The sequence below is a fragment of the Euprymna scolopes genome, chromosome 2 (assembly GCF_053919585.1).
Source record: "Euprymna scolopes isolate OS-2025 chromosome 2, ASM5391958v1, whole genome shotgun sequence".
Classification (NCBI taxonomy): Eukaryota; Metazoa; Mollusca; class Cephalopoda; order Sepiida; family Sepiolidae; genus Euprymna; species Euprymna scolopes.
The window spans coordinates 193,924,456-193,949,161 of record NC_136483.1 but is presented as its reverse complement, the minus strand read 5'-3'; the positions used below and the strand labels follow the sequence as shown (position 1 = coordinate 193,949,161).

General features: G+C 34.8%; 1 protein-coding gene across 3 annotated transcripts in view; it reads left to right on the top strand.

The window, feature by feature from the left end:
- LOC145300914 (ubiquitin carboxyl-terminal hydrolase 24-like) overlaps positions 1–24,706 on the top strand; it is a 237,514-nt gene that overhangs the window by 135,337 nt on the left and 77,471 nt on the right. For 2 of the 3 annotated variants that reach the window (XM_080144529.1, XM_080144528.1), the window contains exons 26-34: positions 2,856–2,972; positions 7,377–7,403; positions 12,458–12,505; positions 14,015–14,100; positions 15,755–15,839; positions 18,779–18,985; positions 19,826–20,019; positions 20,810–20,948; positions 24,316–24,469. In XM_080144529.1, the coding sequence (XP_080000655.1) occupies positions 2,856–2,972; positions 7,377–7,403; positions 12,458–12,505; positions 14,015–14,100; positions 15,755–15,839; positions 18,779–18,985; positions 19,826–20,019; positions 20,810–20,948; positions 24,316–24,469 (1,057 nt within the window). The remainder of the gene's footprint in view (positions 1–2,855; positions 2,973–7,376; positions 7,404–12,457; positions 12,506–14,014; positions 14,101–15,754; positions 15,840–18,778; positions 18,986–19,825; positions 20,020–20,809; positions 20,949–24,315; positions 24,470–24,706) is intronic. The other variant, XM_080144530.1, reaches the window with a different exon arrangement.

The window sequence follows — 24,706 nt, the reverse complement described above, 5'->3', positions numbered from 1 at the left end:
CAAGATGTTGGGTATGCCCTTATAGTCCACCCAGTAGTATGACCCTTATTTGAGGAATGTAAAGTCGCCCTTTAGTTTTCACTACTCCCAGGTCCACTCTTACCTGGCGTGGTAGTATATGCCAGAGTTCCACCTATAGGTTAAATAGAAACTATCATTCATAGACTATTTGTTAACCAAATATGATGCCTATAAAACCAATTACTCTACAAATTAATCCTATACTAAACATATATATACAAGTTTTGCCATTAGCGATTTGACAATGTTGGACGTGCCGTAAAACCCAACAATTTGCAAGATGTGTTCATTCTATTTTTACATTTATAACAACGAAAAATTCTATTTCAAGTTAAAATGTAACCAACCAATGGAAATGCTATTTCAAACTAAATCATAATGGATTGACTAACGGAAAGAACCACTTCTTGTAGTGCATGAACATATCTAACATAAATGTACCTCTTTCTCTCCAGTGGTGTCCACTTTGGGTCTCGTTTGGTCACTGGGACTGGGCTGTTTCTTCGACAAGAGTCCTGGTTGATGAGAGGATCTTGTCAGACAGGTTCCTACTCTCTTCACGTTGCTTTTGATAGAGTATACAATCTGTTCAACCTTGGTCTAAGTCAGTGTCACTGGAAAGTAGAGATCATTTCAAGCCAAAAGAAGAAAACAATAACAAGTTCATAACTGGGCTTGTTGTATTAAAAAAAACAATTATTCACTGAAAGTTACAAAACTTTGATCATTTATAAGTTTCTCATTCAAGATTCAAAAGCTCGAGGAGTGGTGGCTTCTATTAGTAAAGTCTGGGGTTTATCTCTTTACAGTGTGGATTCAGTGGCTTGGAACCAACTTGGACTTAAGTCAAAGGTTTCTTTTCTCTGAATGGTGTGTGTTTCCCTGGCAGTCAGGCAGTGTCCTCAAAACTATTTTTGTCTTCACCCTTCATTTGGTCTCTTTCACCCTCACTCACGTAGGACGGTTCCTCTTTCTCTTGCTTCATTTGCATAATCAAGGGTTTCCCCAAATGCCATTTCATATAAGTAAAAAAAAAAAGAAATAAATGAATTGGTTATCTTTTGGAAATAACCAAATTTCCTTCTTTCTACGACTCTGAACAACAATTAATGGTAGCAATACATGAAAAAATTTAAATGGCTTAAAATATTTCAATATTTGTATATATAGAAAGAACTTGATAAGCTAAGAAAGAATCTTTTTAAATTTTTTAAATCCAATTAAAATCAAGGAAGTTATGACTATTTTTATGTCCTGCGTGTTTGGATATTTTCCCCTCTTTAAGACCATATGCAATTTGTCACATTTTTTGCACTACTTTTTCAGTAAAAATGCTATATCTTTGTTTAAAACACAAGAAATTTGCCATATAAGTGTATTTTTGTGCAAGGAATCTGAATATGCTATTGAAAATCTCCAGAAATGAATGATTTCCAAATAATCTGCAGTAAATGTACATAAATATGCTGCGATTGCTTAAAAATGGCATGTATTCGTTAAAAGAAAAGAAGTTAGAGAACTCAAAGTTTAGTTGTAATGCATTTTATCTGCCAAAAAACTGAAATCGAAATCTAGGATTGGTTAAAAATGAATATATTGCAATATTTCTTTGGTATTATTGTAGATTAATACCTTCTGTTACCCCTCCCCATCTGACCACCTCTCCAAAATATGTGATTCTACCTTTATAAACAATTGCATGTGAACAACTTGAAAAACTTTAATAAAAGATAAACAAAAATTATTTTAGAATTTAATGTAAAATGATTTCTCATTTTGAATCATTTGAGCGTTTTAGGGCAGTTACCCCCCCCCTTTTTTCCTATGAAAGATAAATCCTGGGTGTTTTTTTTTTGTTTGTTTGTTTTCTAAAAGGTGATTATGCGTGGTTTTAAGAGGGTCTTTGTGCAATTATGAGAAGGTAGGCGGGGGGTGCCACTCTGACTTTGGGTTAATGATAGGGCTAAGGAAAATTATGTGTGAACATCCTGAAATCTTACCGAAAATGCCGTTTTATGATGTTCGCATTTTTATGACTTTATTTGCTTAAAACTCTAAAAATATATAATGTAGGTTATTATTTACTAATTCATTTGAAACTATATTCATTTCTGAACAAAACGGTGGTATTTTGAAGACTTAAAGTGCTTTGGTTTTTAAAATATGACTATTTTAGCAGAAACCCCTTGAAATCTGTGATTATCTAAAGCGTTTTAACGGCCATGTGTATTGCTAATTAATGGGCACTATCTTATTTTTCCTATCCAAAGAAACTCATAACATCTGACCTATATTTCAGGCGACCCTAAGACAAATTCAACCACTTTAAGGAATTAGGTTAACTTATTTTTCTTAACAAGGGTGGTATTGAGATGAGACTTGTCCAATTGCCTAAAGGCACCATTTCTGACATTTTTTTTAGAGATATTTTTATAATCTAAGATGCCAGCTTTTTCATCTGGTGTGTTTTTAGTGAGTGTTGGGTGTCATCCCCAATTATCATGGAAGAAAACAGATTTCTCCTTTACCAATTCATTATATCCACAGATAATTGTGTATATTAAATAAATATCATAACAACCTTTCTCAACAATGCTATTCCCTTCCATCATCATCATTGTTACTGCCAACAACACTATCACATAAGATGCATTTCTTATTGTGATTAAGCAAATCTAAGATGCATGAATTCAATCAGCACATTTAACAATGAAAATGTTATTTTCTTGAGTTTTTTTTTTTTTTCATATAAAATCTTCTAAAGTCCTTCTAGATAATTTTTTAATTATATTTAGAGTTTTGTTTTTTAAAATAAGAATGTTTTTTGCTTTCAGTTAAATTCAAATAAAGATCAAAAGTTGTTGCATCAATTGGATTTTGAAGATAGTCAAATGTTGCAAGTCCGCATTTCATCTTCATCAAGTGGTGTTCCCAACAGTCAAGTAAAGGAAGTAAGTGAACTCCCCACAACCCCCTTTCTCTCTCTTACATTATATATATATATATATATATATGTGTGTGTGTGGATATTATTTTATAAACCATGTGAGGCACAAGAACACACAGACCATTAGACTTCCCGCTAACAAAACCTAGATAAAAATTTCCATATGTGAGAGATTTTTATATTTCTGACAGAAAAATTATTAATAAAAATGCTTGATAAGGATCTGATATGGTTAAAAGCTAGCATATTCATTTCTTTTAGGTAAATAATTTATTTTAAAGAAAAAATATTTTGTTTTTTCTTAAATTTCTAATATATATATATATTTCAGAGGAAACATAATTTAATTTAAATACCAAAAAACAAGAAATGGGCAGGTGAAATTAAAATTTTAAAATTTCCTTAAGGCCTTATCGTCTGACCCTCTAAGAGGAAACGTCAGAATGATAAATTAAAAACTAAGAAAACGAATGAGGGAAGAGGGGAATTTTTGGTTTCAGTTGGAAGAACAGTGGAAAAAAAAAAAAAAAAAATCTCACTGTTCAGGTGGTTTTAAATCAATGAATATCTCCAACTGATGTTTCAGAATCTTTTGTCTACACAGGCTAGGTCGAGAGTTGTTAATAACTAACGCCTCAATGATATTGAGATGATAGTTCGACCTAGCACTGTATAAAACAGAAAACCACCCATCGGAATATTGATCAGCACACCTATTTATACTCAACAGGTGATTGCCAATGGCGGACTCATGAGCTTGGGAGTGCCCGGATGTTCTCGAAACCTGGTGTAGTCGAATATCCCGAGGGATATGTTGGGATATTCTTATTTCTAATCTTTGGGATGTTTTGCCAACGTAGTCAGCTCCACACTGACAAACGAATTTATAAACAACAGAGTTCTTTTGAATGGTTGGCAAAACATCTTTACGAAAAGAAGAGAAAAAGGTTCGAGTTGTGTAAACTACTCTAAGCATAGTAGCTGGAAAAACAACGGTGAGTAGCAGAAGAAATCCTTTCAACAATATGAAGGCCAACAGGACCCAACCATGGTAATTTTAGATAAATGGGACAACGTGATGGACCAATATGTTTACCACTATTAAATGTAGTAATTTTACGTTCAATAGTAGATTTTATTATATTAATGGGATATCCATTATTAAGAAAAATATTTGTAATTTCACCAAGTTCCGTATCAAGACGGTTTGGTGAACAAATCATAAGTGCACGATGCGTAAGAGCGCTAATGAGGTTTATTTTTCTAGACTGAGGGGCAAAAGAAAACCAATTAAGATAGAGCCCTGTAAATGTAGGTTTTCTATAAACAGAGGTCTCAAACATAGTACCAACTTTAGAAACACGAACGTCGAGGAATGGGAGAGAGCTACAGTCTTCAACCTCCATAGTAAATTGTAAAGATGGATGCAGGTTGCAAAGAAGACGAAGAAACTGTTCAGCTTCGCTCCGAGAGGGAAAGCATGTAAAAGTATCATCAACGTAGCGTGTGTAGAATGCTGGCTTAGTAATTTTGGAAAATAATTCGTTTTCCAAAAATCCAACGAAAATGTTGACTAACGAAGGACCAAGAGGGCTACCCATAGATATCCCATCAATTTGACGGTACATAATGTTGTTGAAACTAAAGGAGACTGATTTAGTAGCAAGTTCCATCAGTTCAACGAAAATCGAACTATCATCTCAATATCATTGAGGCGTTAGTTATTAACAACTCTCGACCTAGCCTGTGTAGACAAAAGATTCTGAAACATCAGTTGGAGATATTCATTGATTTAAAACCACCTGAACAGTGAGATTTTTTTTTTTTTTTTTTTTTTTTTTCCACTGTTCTTCCAACTGAAACCAAAAATTCCCCTCTTCCCTCATTCGTTTTCTTAGTTTTTAATTTATCATTCTGACGTTTCCTCTTAGAGGGTCAGACGATAAGGCCTTAAGGAAATTTTAAAATTTTAATTTCACCTGCCCATTTCTTGTTTTTTGGTATTTAAATTAAATTATGTTTCCTCTGAAATTTCTCCTTCCATTTTGCTGTACCAAAAATTTACTTATATATATATATATATATATATTAGAAGCTAGAACATTTTCCCCAAGCAAAACTATGATATTTTATGCATAAAGTGGCAAGATTTAGTCACGAACACCAAAGTTCTCCTCCGCTCAGAGATGGAAAGCATAGAAGCCACAATAATAAGACACCATCTATGCTGGGTTGGACACCTTGCCCGAATGCCTGACAACCGCCTACTTAAGCAAGTTTTTTATTCAGAACATGCCATTGGAACCAGATCTCACGACGCACCAAAATGCTGTTTTAAAGATCAAGCTCTCTTATTCTCGCTATTCTTACAGCAACCAAAATTAATACAAACAACTGGGAAATCATTGCAGCCAACAGGGGGAGCTTGAGAAGAAAAATATATGAAAACACTGAAATCTTCAAAAACAACAGAAGACAAAAAGAAGAGACAAAAAGAGCCCGAAAAAAAGCTGGAGGTCAACAACCTGTGAATCCTACTATCCCTTGTGACAGCTGCAGCAGCTTCTTCCGTGCACAAAGAGGACTTGCAGGGGTTGATCCAAGATTTCATCATTTCACTCAAAACACGGATGTAGCCATCAATGTTCAGCTTGAAGCCTTAAAGGAAAATATTGGATTGTAAGATGTTACTTTCACCAACAACCTCCAATATTCTGAGTATAAGATCATCAATGATACGTTTTTGTCTCTGATGTCATAGTTGGATCCATAACCTTTCGCTTCCTTTCTGATATTTTTTATTATTCTTCCACTGATGCTGAGGAAGTTGGAAATCTCCTTATTTGTCCTTCCAACACAAATACCGAGGAGAATCGTCTCTTCCAAAAATATAGAGGTGCAAAATAATCAATTATCCTCTCCTTCTGGTTCCCTCCTCCCCATTCTCTTTATTCCTTTATGTCTGTAGAAGATTTACAGCTGGAAAACAAAAAAATGTCTTCACTTGGTGCTGAAGAAACCGTTTTTTACCATTTATCAAGGTCCAAAAGCCATTAGAGGATAAGAATTAATGAATGTTAGGTAGATGGTGAGACAACACTATGATGATTGGTAATAGTGGAACTCTAGTAGGGTTTGATTATTTAAGATGACAGTTCAACAAGAACTTATTTACATTAGACTTAAAAACGATCATGTTATAATCAGCCCTGCGGTATTGGGTTCCACAGATGAACAGTTCTAGGAAAGAAACTTTGCTCATGGAATTTTCATTTAGTTTTAGGCACTGGTAGAGAATAAGGGAAGTTATTAGAACCAGGCAAGTATTTGTTAATGTTTTGCAGGACAGGGGGATATAGATTAAGTATTTGCCATGAAAATAATGATAGGGCAGAGATAGACCCGCAATGTCTCTTCTGTGAAAAAGAGGAAATAGGAAGGTTAACAGGCCCTCACCCACTAGATTTCAAAGATGGTTTTATACTCTGTTAAGACAGGAAAGGGTGTACTGAACAACTTCTCCCCAAATGTGACAACAGTACTCCATCTTAGGATGTATTTGGCCTTTCTTTTTAACAATAAAGATAAAATAATTAACCCATATAAGTCAATTTTCTTGTGTTTTGGTATATTTGCTTATATACAGGATGGAACGATGAAGTTGTCGCCCTAAAGAAAACAACACTACAGCTGTATTTTAAAAGTTTTATTGAAAGAATCAATTCAGGTAACTTGATTATGTAGTAGAGCCGACATCTATTCAATGTAGCCACCTTCAGCCTCAATCACCACCTCGATACGGGTTCGGAACTGGGAGCATGCCTTTTCCACAAGTGGTGGCGGGAGCTTGGTGAATATTCAGCGGATGGCAGTGATCAGACTGGCTTTGGTGTTGTGCAAATCATTTTGGTGATGTTCTTGACGTATGACCAATCTAAGTAGTCCAGCAAGTTCAGGTTGGGGGAGGAGTGGTGCATCTCCGATCTCGCTTGTTAAACATTGTGTCACTTTCAAACATGATAGAAGGCTCCTATCGCTCTTGGGATTTGTACACAACTGGCCAACTCGTAGATGGTCTGCAACAAAAAAGAAAACCGGTTTTCATCAAATGGAAATGGAATCATGTCGTCTTTTCTAGGGCGAAAATTTTATCGTTCCACCCTGTATATGTATATATACATATGCATTATATCTTCCACACCACCCTCTCTCTCTCTCTCTCTCTCTCTCTCTCTCTCTCTCTCTCTCTCTCTCTACCAGACAACAATTAATGTTTGATGAAATTAGACATGTTCAATTTAAATTTGAACTGATGTGCTATAGAAAGAAATTTTAGATTTTTCTTTCTCAAAAGTATTTGTTTTTATTGGATGTTATTTGCTAAATTTAAATGTTTCTTTTATTTTAGGTCCAAGAATGCTTCCGATTTGATCAGGTAAATCATTTCTAACCCTACAAAGTCACCATTCACACATGCATGGAGTATCGTTGCCACATTTGGGCTGATGCATCTACCACTAGTCTCTCACTCTTAGACTAGGTTCAAAAGAGAGTATTAAATCTAATAGGTCCTCCACTATCAACCAAGCTCCAACCTCTGTATCATTGCCGCAATAGTGTATTCTTGTGCCTGTTTTACAAGTTCTTAAATATAATGTGCTCTGATGAACTCATACCACTGGATTTATATACTCATGCCTAACTGATAAACAACAAAATCCCACCCCTTCACTATTAAGGTGCCTAGATGCCAGAAAGCCTTCTACTCTAATAGTTGCTTCCCTTGAACCGTTAAATATAATTTGAACAGACATCTCACTGCTCAACTCCCCACAGTTAGCTTTTAGACATGATCACAAATAGTAGTCCTTACGTTTCAAGTAGCAATTTGCCTTGTTTGGAGTAAAAACAAAATATTAACTGTTCAGCTTGTATTAATTGTTGCCAAAGTTGATAAAAGTCGATTCATTTGAGTAATTTTTTTTTCCTCAGAAGATCCTTTCTCAAGGCACATTAATCACATGGATAACATTAGAAATTAAGTTCTCCATCTATTTTTGGACCTTATGGTGCTGCATCTGTCCTGAACTGCAGGGTGGGCAACATTTCACGACTGCTATCCATGCAATCTTGTTTTTATTTTTTTTATTTTTTAGTCTTGTTCACCCCAAACAAGAAATATTGCCACTTGAACATACGGGGTTACTATTTAGGGATTATGTCTGCAGGAGGCTACATAAGGAGATCTGTGTTTACAGTACATTTAAACTTCTACATATTAATACAGCAAGAGGAGCAGAGAGGAAATTCTAAAGTCTAGCAGGCCGAGAGAAAATGCTAGAAGGCTTTCTATCATCTAGGCACCTCTACAGTAAAGTGGTGAGATTTTGTTGATTATCAAGTTAGTTCAAGACATGTACGTTGAGGGGTATGTTACGACCCGGAATGTCTAGGGGTAAAAGTCGTAACACAAAATATAAAAAAATTATTTAAAAGAAATTAGTTTTCCCGGGTTTTTAGATACGGGAGGGATATATCCATTTTCTCGAAAGACATTTATAAACACAAGACAGGAAAAACACATTCAAGTAACAATACCGAGGCCAATGGAAAAATTAACACAATTTTATTTACATATATAAAAATATATTGTAACGAAAGTAAAAGAGAATGTGTAACTAGATGAACAAACAAACTTGAAATAGATTCGAGAGGGAATTTCCGCGTAAAAGAAATAAACAGTTCACATCCTGTCGTCTGCTTTTAACTCCAAAATGGAAGGACATCCTTTTTGTGTTTTGTTTTTAGAGTCGTTTTCATATATGAGAGAGAGATATAGAGAGAGAAAAATAAACAATCGACTCACTCAGCGTCGGGTTTTAAATATTTCTGTCGCATTCCTTTCTTTTGAAACAATTTCATTCCTTCGTCTATATTGAATACATCGTCATTCCTCATTATCGCCTTTTTTTCGTTTTCTCTGTCGTCAAAATATATCGTTCATTTCTTTGCCGTCGTTAGCATCACAAACGTCGTCACCATCGCCAACACTGTCGCTTCCCTAACCCTCCTCTTCGGCTGCTATGTCGTCACTGACTCGCCACCTTGCGCCGCTCCTTTCCCTCTCTCTAATGGTATACCTTTCTCTCTCTCTTTGGCGTCCCCTCTCTCACTGTATGTACCTGCATCTCTCTCGCGTCACTCGCTCAATAATACGCGAGGCGGATGCCTGCAGCTTTCCCTCTCTCTAGTTTCATATCTTCTCTCTCCCCCTCTCTCTTTCTTTACAGTTTATAGGCGTCCCCTCACTGTATTTTCGTATGTTCTCTCTCTCTCTCTTTTTCTTTTTCCGGATGTTTACAAATTTACTGAGAGCAGACAACAATATAAAGCGCGATAAAAACAGAATTTTCTCTCTCGAGGAAGCAGGAAGGAAATTCCAAAACTAAACAGTCCGAGGAAAGAAGCTATTCAAGTAGGAAATCTGGCATTTAGAGACTGCTATAGTGAAGAGGTAGGATTTAGCAACTAGTCTGGTGGTTTGGGAGTATTTTTGTTTAGTAATTTCATATCCCTGGAAGCATGAAACCATATGCTTGACAATACTGCCAACCCCAACTATGTGTAGATTTCTTCTCTTTTGACTGTGTTGTCATTTCTCACATTGACGGCTATCGAGGGGGTGGGCACTGGAAAAATGGTGGGATCCTTCTATCGATCCAGTAGATATCTCACTGCTGATGTAATTCTCTATCTATATAAGAGCCAGGTATGGAGTACTGTTGCCACAAGTTCAAAATAGACTTTGTAGCCTCATAGGGGATGTCCTTTTCTTTTCCCTACAACCTCTTTCTCACAGAAGAGATGTTACGAGTTTGTCTCTGCTTTATTGTTATTTTCATGGCAAGTGCTCGACTGAGCTCGAATCTATGGTCCTCCCTCACCAGACTTTCATAAGAAACACCCGTCTAGTAGAAAACACTATCAATAATTTCCCCCACTCTTTATCTGTGCCTAAACCCTGGAAGCATGAAACCATATGCTTGACAATACTGCCAACCCCAACTATGTGTAGATTTCTTCTCTTTTGACTGTGTTGTCATTTCTCACATTGACGGCTATCGAGGGGGTGGGCACAGATTCACAAGTATAAAAAATAAAATAAAACAAAGCACAAAAAACACAAACTCTGACACATTCTGCAAATATTAGTTGTACTCTGGGTGTGTGTGTGTGTGTGTGACACTCTGCACACTAAGGTCCATAACTCCATAGCCGTTTGCCGAGACTGTATTCATCAGTTGATGTTAACTCATCTCGATCTCCTAAAGCTCTTTCAATCTACTCATAGCCATGACTTGCATTCACAAGTAAAACTGCTCATAAACCAACTCTAAATATATCTATCTTTATGTCCAGTCTTTTGTCCATCACACTAACAATCCTATCCAGCTTTCCTTTGTGTACCTTGGTGAACAACTTTGTCTCCATTGTTTTACTGATAAACTTGTTTCCACATTTTTTTTATCAGATTTTTTTTCCTCATTTTAAACTCCTAACACTTAGGAGGGGTGTTGATAGTATCATAGAAATGCATATAAAGCAAATTTCTTAGTGACACGCAATATGGTTTCCGTTCTGCTAGATCTACAGCAGATGTGCTTACAGTTAGATCTCATAGAATTAGCAAATCTCTCGATGAAGGCTACCTTTCTAGGGTAATTGCTCTTGACATATCAAAGGCCTTTGATAGAGTATGGCATAAAGGTTTACTTCAAAAAATCTCCAGCTACGGTATAGCTGGAAATGTCTTCTCAATTATTAAATCATTTCTCTCTGATAGGCTTATAAGAATAGTGGTTGATGGGCAGAAATCAGAAGTTCTCAGTATTAATGCTGGAGTCTCTCAGGGGTCCATTCTGGACCCAACTCTCTTCCTGATCTACATTAATGATCTTCCAAATCACATCCTTATATCATTCGTAGACATTTATGCTGATGACACTACTATGGTAGCACATCTAAGACCGTAAACGACCAAGTTCTCTCCTATTCTCTCTCCTCTGATCTTGAGAAAGTGGTACAATGGGGAAAGAGGTGGCTTGTTACTTTTACTGCATCTGAAACCAAGCTTTTATCTTTACATTGTCAACGCTCTGATCCCAATCTGGCATCAATTAAAATGAATGGCTCTCGTCTTGGAGAAGCCTCATGTTTTAACAAGCTTCTGGGCTTGACCTTTACTCCTGATCTGAAATGGAACACATACATTAAATCCGTTGCCAAGGCCGCTGGAAAAATGGTAGGATCCTTCTATCGATCCAGTAGATATCTCACTGCTGATGTAATTCTCTATCTATATAAGAGCCAGGTATGGAGTACTGTTGCCACAAGTTCAAAATAGACTTTGTAGCCTCATAGGGGATGTCCTTTTCTTTTCCCTACAACCTCTTTCTCACAGAAGAGATGTTACGAGTTTGTCTCTGCTTTATTGTTATTTTCATGGCAAGTGCTCGACTGAGCTCGAATCTATGGTCCCCCCTCACCAGACTTTCATAAGAAACACCCGTCTAGTAGAAAACACTATCAATAATTTCCCCCACTCTTTATCTGTGCCTAAACCGAAACGTAGATTCCATGAACAAAGCTTCTTTCTTAGAACTGCATGCCTATGGAATTGTCTTCCGTTTTCCTACTTTCCAGCTGACTACAATATGGTTGTGTTCAAGTCTAACGTAAACAAGTTTTTGCTGAGCCGTTCCATATAAGTTAACAAATTTACCGAATTTCCATTACTAACAATTACTTTATAGTTCAATTGTCTACTGTACACTCTTTAACTTTATCCCCGAGTTGCCTCTTGGCCTTGATAAGTGGTTATGCCTTTGTAAAAAAAACAAAAAACTTCGCAGTTATGCAACACTGGTTCAAACCTGGCAGATAGTGCAAGTCCTATTAGGTTTTAAAAAAAATTGTACCCTGTCAAAGTAAGAAATCAAAAAAAGAGAAATATTTAAAAAAAAATTTTTTTTAATCGGCTTGAAGACGAAAAACAAATTAATTTCTTGTCAAGCATTTTTTGTATCAGAAATATTTGATATTAATGACTAATATTCATTAAAACAGCTTTCTGAGAATATGTTACTAAGGAAGTAGAATGCTTGGGAGTTGGGGGTCATGGATTAACCTATTGAAAGATGTTATATTGCACTAAAGCATTTGTGATTGCAACGGCAATTCTTCTAAAAGAACATATGTTCTAAAGGTTTCTTTGGTGCAGCTGGGTATGCTGCTGCTAGAACTGTAATCTGTAATTTCTTTGAAAGATGTGAGTATAATTCTGATAGCAAAATTAAAGTCAATTATGTTCCAATTTTTTTGTATCATATAATTTTGACTTTAATTAAAATGACTTGGCCCCCCCCTTCTTTATATTGCAATGGAATCGATTATTCTATTATTTGTCCTTTTTTTTTTTCCATTTTGCAGCCTTTGCTTGCAAGTCCATCGAATAAGCAAAGTTTTGATTTGGAACAGGTAAATCTAAAATCTTTAAATTTTTTTCTTCATTTTTTGCTTATGTTTCATGGGATTTCCCGATGAAGAATTATTTTCAGAATGAAAAAAAAATTAGTATTTGTACATTATAATTTGATTTCAAAAATGCATTTTAGGTAAAAACATTATTAAATACTTATGTGTCATTATAAAATATGATCAAATAGAAAATCTGCTGCAACTGTTTTTTATAACAAAAAAAAAAAAATGTAGATATTAGCAATCCACCATTTTCTATTTTGAAATGGCAGCTTTTCAAGAATTGCAATTATTTTGTCAAACTCCAACTGTGGAACTCTGTTCTGCTTGCCTACTTTCCAGCTAACTACAATATGTTCATCTTGAAGTTCACTGTGAACAAATTCTTGTTGAGCTGTCTCCTTAAATAATAAATTTCCACCACGACTGATCATTATGCTTTGTCTCACCAACCACCTTGTACTCATTAACCCTTATCCTTGAGTGGCCTTCAAGGCTTGATAAGTGGTAACTTCCATGTAAAAAATAAAAAAGGAAAAAAGAAAAGCAGATGTGAAAGTGAACAGATGAGAAAGATTTGCGTGACTGATATCAATTTGTTTTCAAGTTCATGAGATGTGTGTTGATTGCTGTTGGGTGAACATTTTATTAATTTTGTTTTTGTAAGCAGTAAGGATTGAGGACATGTGTTGCATGGAGAGAAATGATATGAGAATGATACAATAGATGTGTAATGGGAATCTGGATAGTATAAGGAAATGCGTGCAGAATAGGAGACTTTGGTGGTATGGTCACATTAAAAGAATGGATGAGAGTTTCTGGATTAGTGAATATAGAACAGTCGAGATCACAGGGTCAGCTCACAAGGGAATGTCAAGGAAAACATAGGAGGGAATGATAAGGATGAACTTGAGAGAAAGAGGGATAAATAAAGATCTGCTTATAAGTCTATTTATAAAGAAGTGCAATGTTAGGAGAATGATATGATGAATATGTAATGCAAGTCTTAAAGATAGGTTTAGATATGATGACCACAGGAAGATTAAATCTTTACCGTGTAGGGAGATGTGTTCAGAGCAGGAAACTTCAATGTCATGGCCACGTTGAAAGAATGGATGTGAGTTGTTGAGTTAATAGATGTAGAACAGTTGAATTAGCAGGTTCAACTCACAAGTTAAAACAAAAGAAAACATGGGAGGAAGTGATAAAAATTGAGCTGAGAAATAAATACCTGGCCAGAGATAGGTTAAGTTAATTGCTTAAAAATATCTGACACCTGCCAGCATATAAAGCAGACATAAAATTGAATATTATGATGGTTTTTGAATTTTAGACGATTGCTGACATTTCTGTCTGTTACACCAAATCGTCAAAACTGTATTTTTAAAGTCAAATATTTTTGTTCATAAGAGACAATGAAAACTTTATTTTATTTTAAACAATGCCATAACTTGATTTTTTTCCAAAATGATTTTTTTTTTTTTAAGAGCTTCTCTTCTTCTTTTTCAGGAGAAAATGCTTCCTGGGGTGATAATGGCCATTGGTGGCCAAGTGTTTGACATGCTCTATCAACTAGCTGAACTCGAAGAACCAAAGTAAGTTCCTGCTCTTTCATCTTGTGCAATTTTTAAGTAAATAATCTATCCAGTGTTTTCTACAAAATGTGACACATCTGGGCTGGACCCCAAATGTGTTTCTGCTGAGGAAATCTGGAGAGCTCTAAGAGAGTTGTGGTAATTTCTTTGGGTTACTAGCAGAGAAATCTATGTCCTCAGCTATGCAGATGTCATTTCGACTGATGATATTTACTTAATATAAATGGATGAAATGTTACATTGATGATTATCTCTTGTTATCCTACATATGTGTTTGCTGTGATCCTGTTATTTTAGTTTCTAGTGTCTCTTGGTTCAGTTTGTCATTCTTGAAGATCTAAAGGTTCTTCAGTTTTGTATAACCCAACCTCTGAAGTGACCTGGTTAGAAGGCCCCGATTCAGAAAAGAATTTGGAGAAACTTTAAGATCTTCTGCTGGTTAATTCCAATCTGATTTGCCAAGTCATCACAATAAACTTTATACCTGTTGTAAATTTAAATTTTACTTGTGCATTATAAGTGAATTTCAAAATTATGTTTTTTAAGTAAAAACACTAGTATGCACTTACATGTCATGTTGAAATTAATAAATATTACAAAAAAGTGATTGAGTAGAAGATTTGCTAGAACTATTTCTTACAAAAAACATTGTTATTCTCAATCTACTATTTTCTAATTTAAAATAGCGAAAGTTAACAAAACAAGGGAGTTAAGTCAGTTTGTTATATGCAAAAGACTAAACTGTTAAAACTGCATTATTTGATAAATCTTATTTTTCTTGCAATTATTTTTCTACTTGATCATTTTTTTTATTAATTTTTACTAATGTCGACATGAAGCATAATTATGTGATAATGTTTTTAAAATCTAATTTTAAATATCTACTTTATTTATGCACCCATAAAATCTCCAAATCTAAAATAATGGATGAACTTACCCTTAATCAATCTTCATCATAAAAGACATTTCCAATAAAATTATGTTTCTATTCATGTTGACTAAAATGTTCCATTAAAAGAATATCTCAAATGCACAAATTTTTCAGTGTTTCTTTCCAAATAAAATAATTTCAGCAGTTTATTAAAAATTGAAATTATATTTGGTGCTTGTAATTCAATTTTAAAAAATGCATTTTAGGTAAAAACATTATTTACTTACGTGTGACGTCAAAATTAGTAAGAATTACAAAAAAAAACGATCAAATAAAAGATTTTGCTAGAATTATTTTTTACAAAAAAAAAAATCAGATATTAGCAAGCAACCATTTTCTATTTTAAAAATGGTAAATTTTAATATTTTGTCAAAACCATGGATTGCAGTTACCGCCCTTAAATTTTAGAACTCTTCAACATTAACAAATACAATAAAAAAAAGCATAATTTGATAAATTTTATTTTTACTTGTGCTTATTTTTCTACACGATCGTTTTTCATACTCTTACTAATTTTGACAGGACAGTTAAGTACATAACAGTGGTTTTACCTAAAATGCATTTTGAAATCAAATTATACTGCACAAGCACCTTTTTTTTATAACTCCTTACAATTTTACTTTTAGAATCTTATGAAAATAATCTGGTTATACAATTTTTCAGATTTTTTTCTGTCTGTCTGAAATCGTTTTATTTTTTTTATTTTATTTTTTTTTTTTTCAGAATAACATCACGAGTTCGCAAGTTGCTAATGCTGATTCCAACTGATCCAGCCATTTCAGATGCTTTTGATTCCATCAGTCAAAAGGTGCATTTTGATTTTTTTTTTTCTTCTAAGTTACTTTTCTAGTTCTCGTGTGGTCTGACTGGAGACTAAGCCTTCGTATCTTCTGAATTATTTGTGCAAAAATACCAAAACCTCAGTTTGTGTCTTAAAAAAAAATTTAAAAAAAAGGATAAAGAAAAGGTTCTACAGTCATCATTACAGTGTTACGTTTCATCTCAAGGTCCATCGTTGGGCAATGTCTGAGGCATCCTTTAGGTCTGCATCGGAGCATGCCTCGCTTAGGAGATAGTGTGTGATGATGTGTGCAATAGCCTGCAGAGACACTGAACATCCTGTATATATCCCCACTTGTGCAGGTTGTCCTATGTTTTGGTAACCTTTGCTCATGCCCAGTTAAGTATTATCCAGTGTTTTGAGGGCAGGTCAGAGTCTGCTGAGAAGTCTTCTTTCGGTACAGGAAGAGTCTTGTTTTTGTTATTTTTGACTGACTCGTTCAACCAACACCGGTGGAAGGATGCTGGTGTTGTTCATCCGGGGCTTGTGACAATGGCAAAGCTCTTGTGGGATGGTAGTCGCTGCAGTATAACTCTGCTTGAAAATAAGATTTGATCACGCGTTTTATTAGCATAGCAGTTAAATTATTGAAGTCGGGTAATAACTAACAGAACTCCGTACTCTGATGACATTGCCAAGGCTGTTGCAAAGTAGGCGGGCTCCCTCTACTGTGCTAGAAAATTATTCACACCAGTGAGTATCTTCTATATTTACAAATTCACAATTCACCTATACATGGAGTATTGTTGTCACATTTGGGCTGGTGCATCTAACATAAATCTCTCGCTCTTAAACAGGATCCAAAAAAGAGTTTCAATTTTAATAGGCCCACAATATTGACCAAGCTCCAATCTCTGTCCTATTGCTGGAATGTTGCAACCTCGTGCCTGTTTTACAAGTACTTTAATGAAATGTGCTGTGATGAACTCGTAGCACTTTTTCCCCCTTTACATATTCCTGATTAACTCAACCAGCAGCAAAATCCTACCCCTTTCATTGTTGATGTGCCTAAAAGCTTTTTACTCTGATAGTTTCCTCCCTTATGCTGCGGTTTCCTGTTTCCCTGACTGTATTAACCTACAGAAGTTTAAATGTAATGTGAGCAAACATCTCATTGCTCAACTCCCCGTAGTTCCCTGTTAAACATGATCTTAAATGGTAGCTCCTTACATTCCTAGTGGCAATATAATTTGTTTGAGGCGTAAAAGAGTAAAAAAAAACTATTTTCACCAAAATGCCTTTAGCATGTGCCTAGTTTATCTGCCATAATTCAAAATATGCTTCAGATTTGTGTTTCCCATTTGACAAACAAAATGGTACCTCTCACATTGTCGGAAGCTTAATAAACATCACCCTCGGATATCTTCAGTCTCTCCATATTGAGGTTTGTAAGGATATTCTGACATGAGGATTCTTCCTCTTTGAAAATAAACCCTGAACAAATATCCAAATAAAATGAACAGACACCCAAAATACAGATCTGGTTCTCTCAGATCAGGTTGTCTGAAGATACTGACTTCTTGCACAAAACTGCGCCAAACATTGATGTTATTATTTTTGTAAAATTCAATCATGTTCTGTAAAGTTAAAAACAAAAACAATTTTCTTCAACAAAACAACCAAGCCAAAGTCCATAAATAAATTAATCAGCCAATGTCAATGAAGATAATAGCAAACATGCTCAGCCAATAAAAATCAAAGCAGACGACTTTTAATAAATAGAAAGAAAATAATTTAGATTTTAATCACACACAAATTTAATCAGTTAACCTTAAAAAAAAACATTAAAAACTTTTTAAAAAATCACGTTTTTTTTTCCTTAAAATTCACTTGAAAAGAAAAAATAAACAAAAAAACTTTCTATTTATATTAAAACAAAAATTAAAAGAATATTTATTCATGAAAATTATAGAAGACTGTTGTTATATTTTTTTTTTTTTTTTTCCATTTTTTTTTTCATTGTAATTTATATATGAGAAATGTTAATTTTTTTTTGTTTCCTAGCATTTTAAAATTTAATTGGTTCTCTGCATATTCTGGCAGTTTACATCAGTTGCTGGTTGAGCATAATGGAAATCTGGTGGGAAAAGTGCAAAAGTGTCAAAAAAATTATATTCAAATAAAATTCTTTGAATAAATTTTTGTCCAGAAAAACCTTTCAGTCAGTTGTCGTTATTCTCCTTTTAAAAATTTGATCACACCATTTAAGAGAAGACTCACTCAACTCAATAGTGTTTATGTTCACTTTGTCAAAGTCTTTGTCCTCCCAAATCATGTCCAAAAGCAGATAAGTGGCCTTCAATTTCTAGTGAGAAGAAATGGAAGAAAATGTTGTTAATGACCTTTGCATGATAAGTTATGCTCTTGTCTGATCTAGCTGAAATTTTGCATATGCAATGATTTATATCTCTATGAGTTATGTGGCAAATTACAGCTCTGAACTAATTGTGGTTCTGATTTACAAGTGTTTGAACTGAGTAAGGTATAAAATGAAGCCTGTTGAATGTCATGTAGTGATTTGATTTTTGTATTTGAAAGAATACAAACTACAGAAGATTTTAATGAAACAAAAGAAACATATGGTCATGATGCTCCATCATATAATCTTGTAAAACGCTGGCATCATAAATTCAAACATGGCTGGAAATTTGTGGAAACAGTTCTCAGACCTGGTTGCATCACTTCTGCCATGAGGCATCTGTCGAGTTTAGACTGCCATTTTGGAAGATCAACACGTGACTATTTGCTAAATAGTCCAAGAAGTCAAGATTAGTACAGGGTCTATGGAAACTTATTTGTGACCATTTGCATAAAGTGTTTGCCAGATGAATTCTCAAGTTGCTTTCCAGAAGCGAGAATGTGTCAAGTGATTAAAGATAAATATGCTTTTTTTTTTTTTATTTCAGCTTGAATGCAAACAATCTTCATCGTCTGATGACGTCAGTCCCCGCTCAAGTCCTAAAAAAGTATCATCATCATCGTCATCATCATCGTCGTCCTCGTGCTCCCCGCAGTGCTCAGCCTCCAAACAGTCTCCCCAAGAAATCCTCAAATCTTTACTTGACAGTACAGGACCAGAAATGTCGACATTTAGATTACTTTATAATTTAGAGGTGAGTTTCTCTCTTTCTTTTTCTCTATATATCTCTCTTTCTCCCTCCCTCTATCTTTCTTTTTCTCCACTCCTCTCTTTCTTCTCTCCTATCCCCTCTCTCTCCACTTTTTCTCCCTTTTCTCTTTCTCCCTTTTCTCTTTCTCCCTTTTCTCTCTTTCTCCCTTTTCTCTCTTTCTCCCTTTTCTCTCTTTCTCCCTTTTCTCTCTTTCTCCCTTTTCTCTCTTTCTCTATTTTTCTATTTTCCCCTCTCTCTATTTTGTCTCTTTCTTCCTCTCTCTATTTCTCTCTGTCACCGTCTCTTTATTCTCCCCCCTCTCTCTATTTTTCTCTCTCTCCTTCTCTCTTTCCCCGTCTCTCTCTATATTTTTCTCCTTTCCTCCTATCTCTAGTTTTTTCTCCCTCGATCCTCTCTTTAATTTTCTCTCTTCCTTGATCTATTATTCTCTCTTTATTTTTTACCTCCCTTCCTTATTTTTCTCTCTCCCTCTCCATTCACCCTCCGTCTATATTTCCTTCCTCCTCTCTATAGTTTTCTCCCTACATTATATTTTCCCCTTCTGTATTTCTTTGTTGCTCTCTCTCTCTCTCTTTTTCCCTATTTTCTCCCCTCTTCTTTTCCTCTTTCTCCTTTCCTTTTTTATCACATCCTATCCCTTCTCTTTTCTCTTTCATCTTCCCTTTCTTGTCCCTTTACTCAAGTGCAAATATTTTTCTTTTTTTAAATTTATTCATTGTATTTTTTGTGATTGTTTATGTAGCCCCAAAAGATTGTCATTGTTTTGAAGAATCTTGCCATTTCAAAGGTTAAAACATCCTTTTGATGTTTGCATCTTTACAGGTGCTCAGCAGTAAACTGATGCCAACAGGGGAAGAGGTTGGTCTTCAGCACAGTGCGCGCAAGTTCTGCGATGATTTCCTTGTGGCTGGAGGACTTGGTTTAGTTGTACGCATCCTTCAGCCGGAAGCTATCTCCACTGAGGTTTGCTATTCCATACGACAGGGCTGTTACTCCATTTGTCTTCAGTTGGCCAGGTAACATGAAATGTTTTCTTTTTTTTTTTAAATCTCTGTTTTTATTACAAAGGCACTTTAGCTAACCAGGAGTATTTTTTTTCGGAAGAGTTATGCTAGAGAAAAGAGCAGACAATTTAAAATTTAATGAGTTTTAAACTTAAAACTTTTATTTTATTAAATAAATTTATCTTTTTCCATAAATAATTTTTATTTTTTCCATAAATAATAATAAAAATATTTATTACATAAATAATTTTTATTTTTCCAAACAGTTATTGAAAAAAAATGCAAGCTTTTCAAAATATTCTAGTTCGGCTGTTGTATTTTTCATCTAAATAATTATATTTTCTTTAAAGAAAATTATATAAAAAATATATTCCATCCATTTTATAATAATGTTATATTGTATTTCCACATTTAAAAAATTATTTATATCAAAATTAATTATATGGAAATATAGAATGTTACATTTTATTAGTAAATTTAAAAATTAATAATTTGAAAATTTACCTTTTTTTTTATAACTAATTCTGACAATAGTACAGTCCTTAGCTGTATAAGTACACATATCAAATCATTTAGTAGAAAGTTTTTTGCTGTTAAAAAGTTTTTTGTTGCTCATGTTCACCCCCGAACAGAGTATATTGTCACTTAATGTAAGTTGTCTTCTTTCTGTTTCTTTTCTGGGGAAGAAATTTAGCAACTGATTTTCAGGACAATTTTTTGTTAATTGCCACTCGTTGATTGCCTTGTAGATTTAGCAGTTACCTTTTTTTTTTATCCAATTAATTTTTTTTGTTATTTTCAGATTTTTATTGTGTGGTCAGACTGTGACAGGTGAAGTCTATCCACCCTCCCCGCAAGTCAAAGGAGCAACTGGCGGGGCACAGTGGTCAGTCAGTGTCAGTGTGGAATCCTCAGGTGGAGCAGGCAGTAAAGCACTTCAAGTAAGAAAACATTCGTTTCAAGGTTTTACAAAATGACTAGAAAAGTAAAAAATGATATATGACTATTTTAAATTAAATTTTGATATAAATTGATCTACAATAAAACAATCTTAAAAAATCCTAATTTTGAAGAGATGGATGGGGTTTGTCTGGAAAACCTAGGTTAACAAATAGGGTCTCTTAATACTTAATTATATTAGACAACCGGGGGGGGGGGGGTAGTACCTGGTGTTGTCCGGGGGAGAGTTGGTGTAGTAAGAAACCTCAAAACAACAGTAGGCAGCCCGGGGGGAGAGAGGTGTTAAGAAGAAGAAAAAAAATGGTAGTAGGCAGGCAGGCTCAAACCCGTAACGCGAAGGGGGAAAAGAAGGTGAAAAAAAAAACTAACGTCTTAGCTGATGCATCCATTGTGAAACCGGAAGTCGTGAGCGTTGGAATTAAGGATAGTAAATCAAAAGGAGACAATGACTTGCAGAAAATGTTGACGAAAAAAGCAACCCCCGCCTTGTAAAAAATGGGCCAGTTGACGGTCAAGGAATTAATGTTTTTGGCCAATTTTTCGATATTTGTCGTCCAAGAGACCAAACTTTAAAACGATACCGAATTTGTCACGTTCCAACACGTTTGTCGGAAGTTTTTGCAAGACATATAAACACACACACACATTTTGCCTTTTATATATTAGACTAGCGGGGGTATCCAGGGTTGCTTGAGTGTTTGTAGGTGTGTTTTGGAGAGGAAGGGGGTAGATCAAAAATGAAAAAAATAGTTTTGGTAAGAAGGTAGGCTCGAAAAAAAAAATATAAAAAAAACGGACAAAAACAAGAAAAAAACGGAGAAAACATTTTTTGTAGGTGTGTGTTGGGGGAGGGGAGGCCCAAACCCTATGTTAAACTTCTTTTTAAAAATCAGAAACACAAAAAAAACAGCGAACATGATGTAAAAAGAAGAAAAAGTAAAACAAACAAAAAAAGTTTTGTATGTATATAGGATCGAACCCGGAACGTTGAGGCGAAAAACTTGATAAGTTATCGCTCGCCAACAAAAGGAAAGTAACTGAAATGAATTTCAATTTAACGTTTTGAACACACAAGTGGCAGGTACGCGGCAAATTTAATTAGGTCAAAGGAAATTAAATTCCGCACTTAATTTTAACTGCAGGATAGTTATCTTGGGTTTGTTTTTTTACCCAACTTTGTCTGGTTTTGTTTCACCAACGTGTTAGGGAAAACCAGCTCCCCCTTCATTAGGAGAGTGTCTGAATGAAAGCAATTGTCTGATATGACGGTTTTCACCGACATTGATCAAACGTCCATTGCTTTCTACATAGGCTGAGAACCACATCTTTGTTTTAACATCAGTTTCGCTTTTATACTAAAAAGCCGAATCAACACGAGAGGGGCCGAAATAGCAAGAATTGTGTAAAAGTTGATGTAAATAAATCTAGATGCGACGCATGTTCACAAATCATAGATATTATTATCTAGGAGGTATATAAACAATTCTAAGACAACCCCCTCCCGAGAAGCCCGGCAAAAAAGCCTTTGTTGGACACACAAAAACTTGCGCGCCCGTTTTGCCTTTTATCAATATATAGAAGACTAGCCTGGGTGCTTGGCGGTGTGTGTTGAGCAAAAAAAAAAAGTGATAGTAGGCAGGCAGGCTCAAACCCGTACTGCAAAGGAGGAAAACAATGTGAAAAAAAGTGACGGCTTTGCCGTTGCATCCATCACCAAACCAGAAGTGGTGAAGGTTTAAATTAAGGTTAGTCAATCAAAAAGAGGGGATGAATTTCGAAAATATCTGCGAAAAAAGCGACCCCTCCCTGTAGAAAACTGCCCAGTTGAGGGTGAAGGAATTAATGTTTTGGCCAATTTTTCGATATTTGTCAAATTTTCGAAATGATACAGATTTGTGAAAATCCATCGCCTCTGTCGAAAGTTTTAGGCATACATACATACATACATTTAAACAGACAACTGAGATTTATATAATAGATTAGTATAGCTCTAGCAATTAACAAACCATACCTTGTTTTAGATTCTTTTTCTTTTGACTGCACATGTCTATCTTCTGTCTACATTTATTGCAAACCATAGAGAGCTGGAAACAAAGGTCGGACACTCGTTCCACTTATAAGGCAAATAATTTAATAAACATCATATTGAGAGAACAATAGGTTTATTGAGTTCCATGGTACTTCATTATATTATTATGATTGGTTTAGCTGTATCACTGGAAGACTACTACTACTGCTGCACAGTTTGATGTTTGTTTTATATGCTGATATGTGCTGGACAGATTTTATAAATTGACTTTAATACTATTCTATCTCTGGACAGGTCTTTAATTACCTCTTTTTCAAGTCCATTTTTATCACTTCTTTCCATGTTTTTCTTAACATTGTGCTATCAAACTAACTTTGCTACCTCAACTATTCTAAGAACTCTCATCCATTCTTTCAACGTGACCGAACCAACAATTTCCTGTTCTGCACACATCTCTTTATATAAGTGGTTTCCAACCATTATGCTACGGCACATCACTGTGCCACAGAATGATTACTGGTGTGCCATGAAGAAGTTATAAGTGAAGGTTACAAGTTGTTATTTGACATGTTTAGAAAATAAAATTGAAGATTTTTTTTTCAAAATTTATCAATTGTCAATCTTTACAATTTTGCGTTATATAAAGCAAAATAATTAGCAAGCCTTTCTGGTGATCGGAGATTCAGATTGAAATATGCGCAATTGCGATTAGATGGCTTTTGAATTTCTGGTAAGAAATCATATTCAACTCTAAATAAAAAAAAGGCATCAAAGTTTGATTGCAATTTTAAACTTCATAACTTTGGTTAAATGTAATTGTCCCAAGCAAAACCTAGCAGCATCAATCCAAAGAAGCTTTGTATTATAAAGAATTTCATGTAAAAAAAAAATTGGTTGTATCAGTCCAAGCAGGATCAGTAAAATGTAGTTCTATTCTCATGTCAAAACGAAAAGCCGTGATTGAGGAATTCAAAGAGATTCAATATATTTTATAAAGCGATTCTGGTACCTGATTGGTTTGTTATCACCCCTGATTATAAATATAATCATCCAAATCTTTGTGGTCATACTCTTATGATATCAAAAATATTGCTTATAATTTTTAAATTCCTGAACATTTGTGCAGAGCATATCATTAGTAATCATGTGGAAGGTGACATAAACGTCTGTATAAATTGTAGGATTTTGATTTTTTTTTTTTTTTTTTTTTTTTTTTTTTGAAAATGATTGGTGTTATTTTTTAATCAATCATTTCCATATTAAATTCTAACTGATAAATGATGATGAATAAACTATGCGATCTCTTTTTGTCATTTCAGACGATGACGATGCAGGACTTTGGTGAAACAGTGGCTTGCCTAATGCGTATTACCTGGGCTGCAGCTGCTGGCCGCCTCCATCTGATGAGCGTCAATCAACCAATCAGAGAGAGCTCGGTTGCAACTGGGCGCCGCAGTCGGCAGAGCAGCACAGGTCAGTCAACCACAAAAACATGCGATTCTGACCATGTTTCTGAATTTTTGAGATGAGACTTGAAAATTCATATTTAGATTCTTCATTTTGAGTGTCGTTTTTACAACATTTTGGTCGATGTAACCTTTGAGCTTCAGGTGTATATTGTTGAATTCTGGCATTTTTCTGCCAGACTTTGGAGTCTGCACAGAACTGAAGTTCTGTTTTAAATTCCACGCAGATTCCAATGTTCAACAA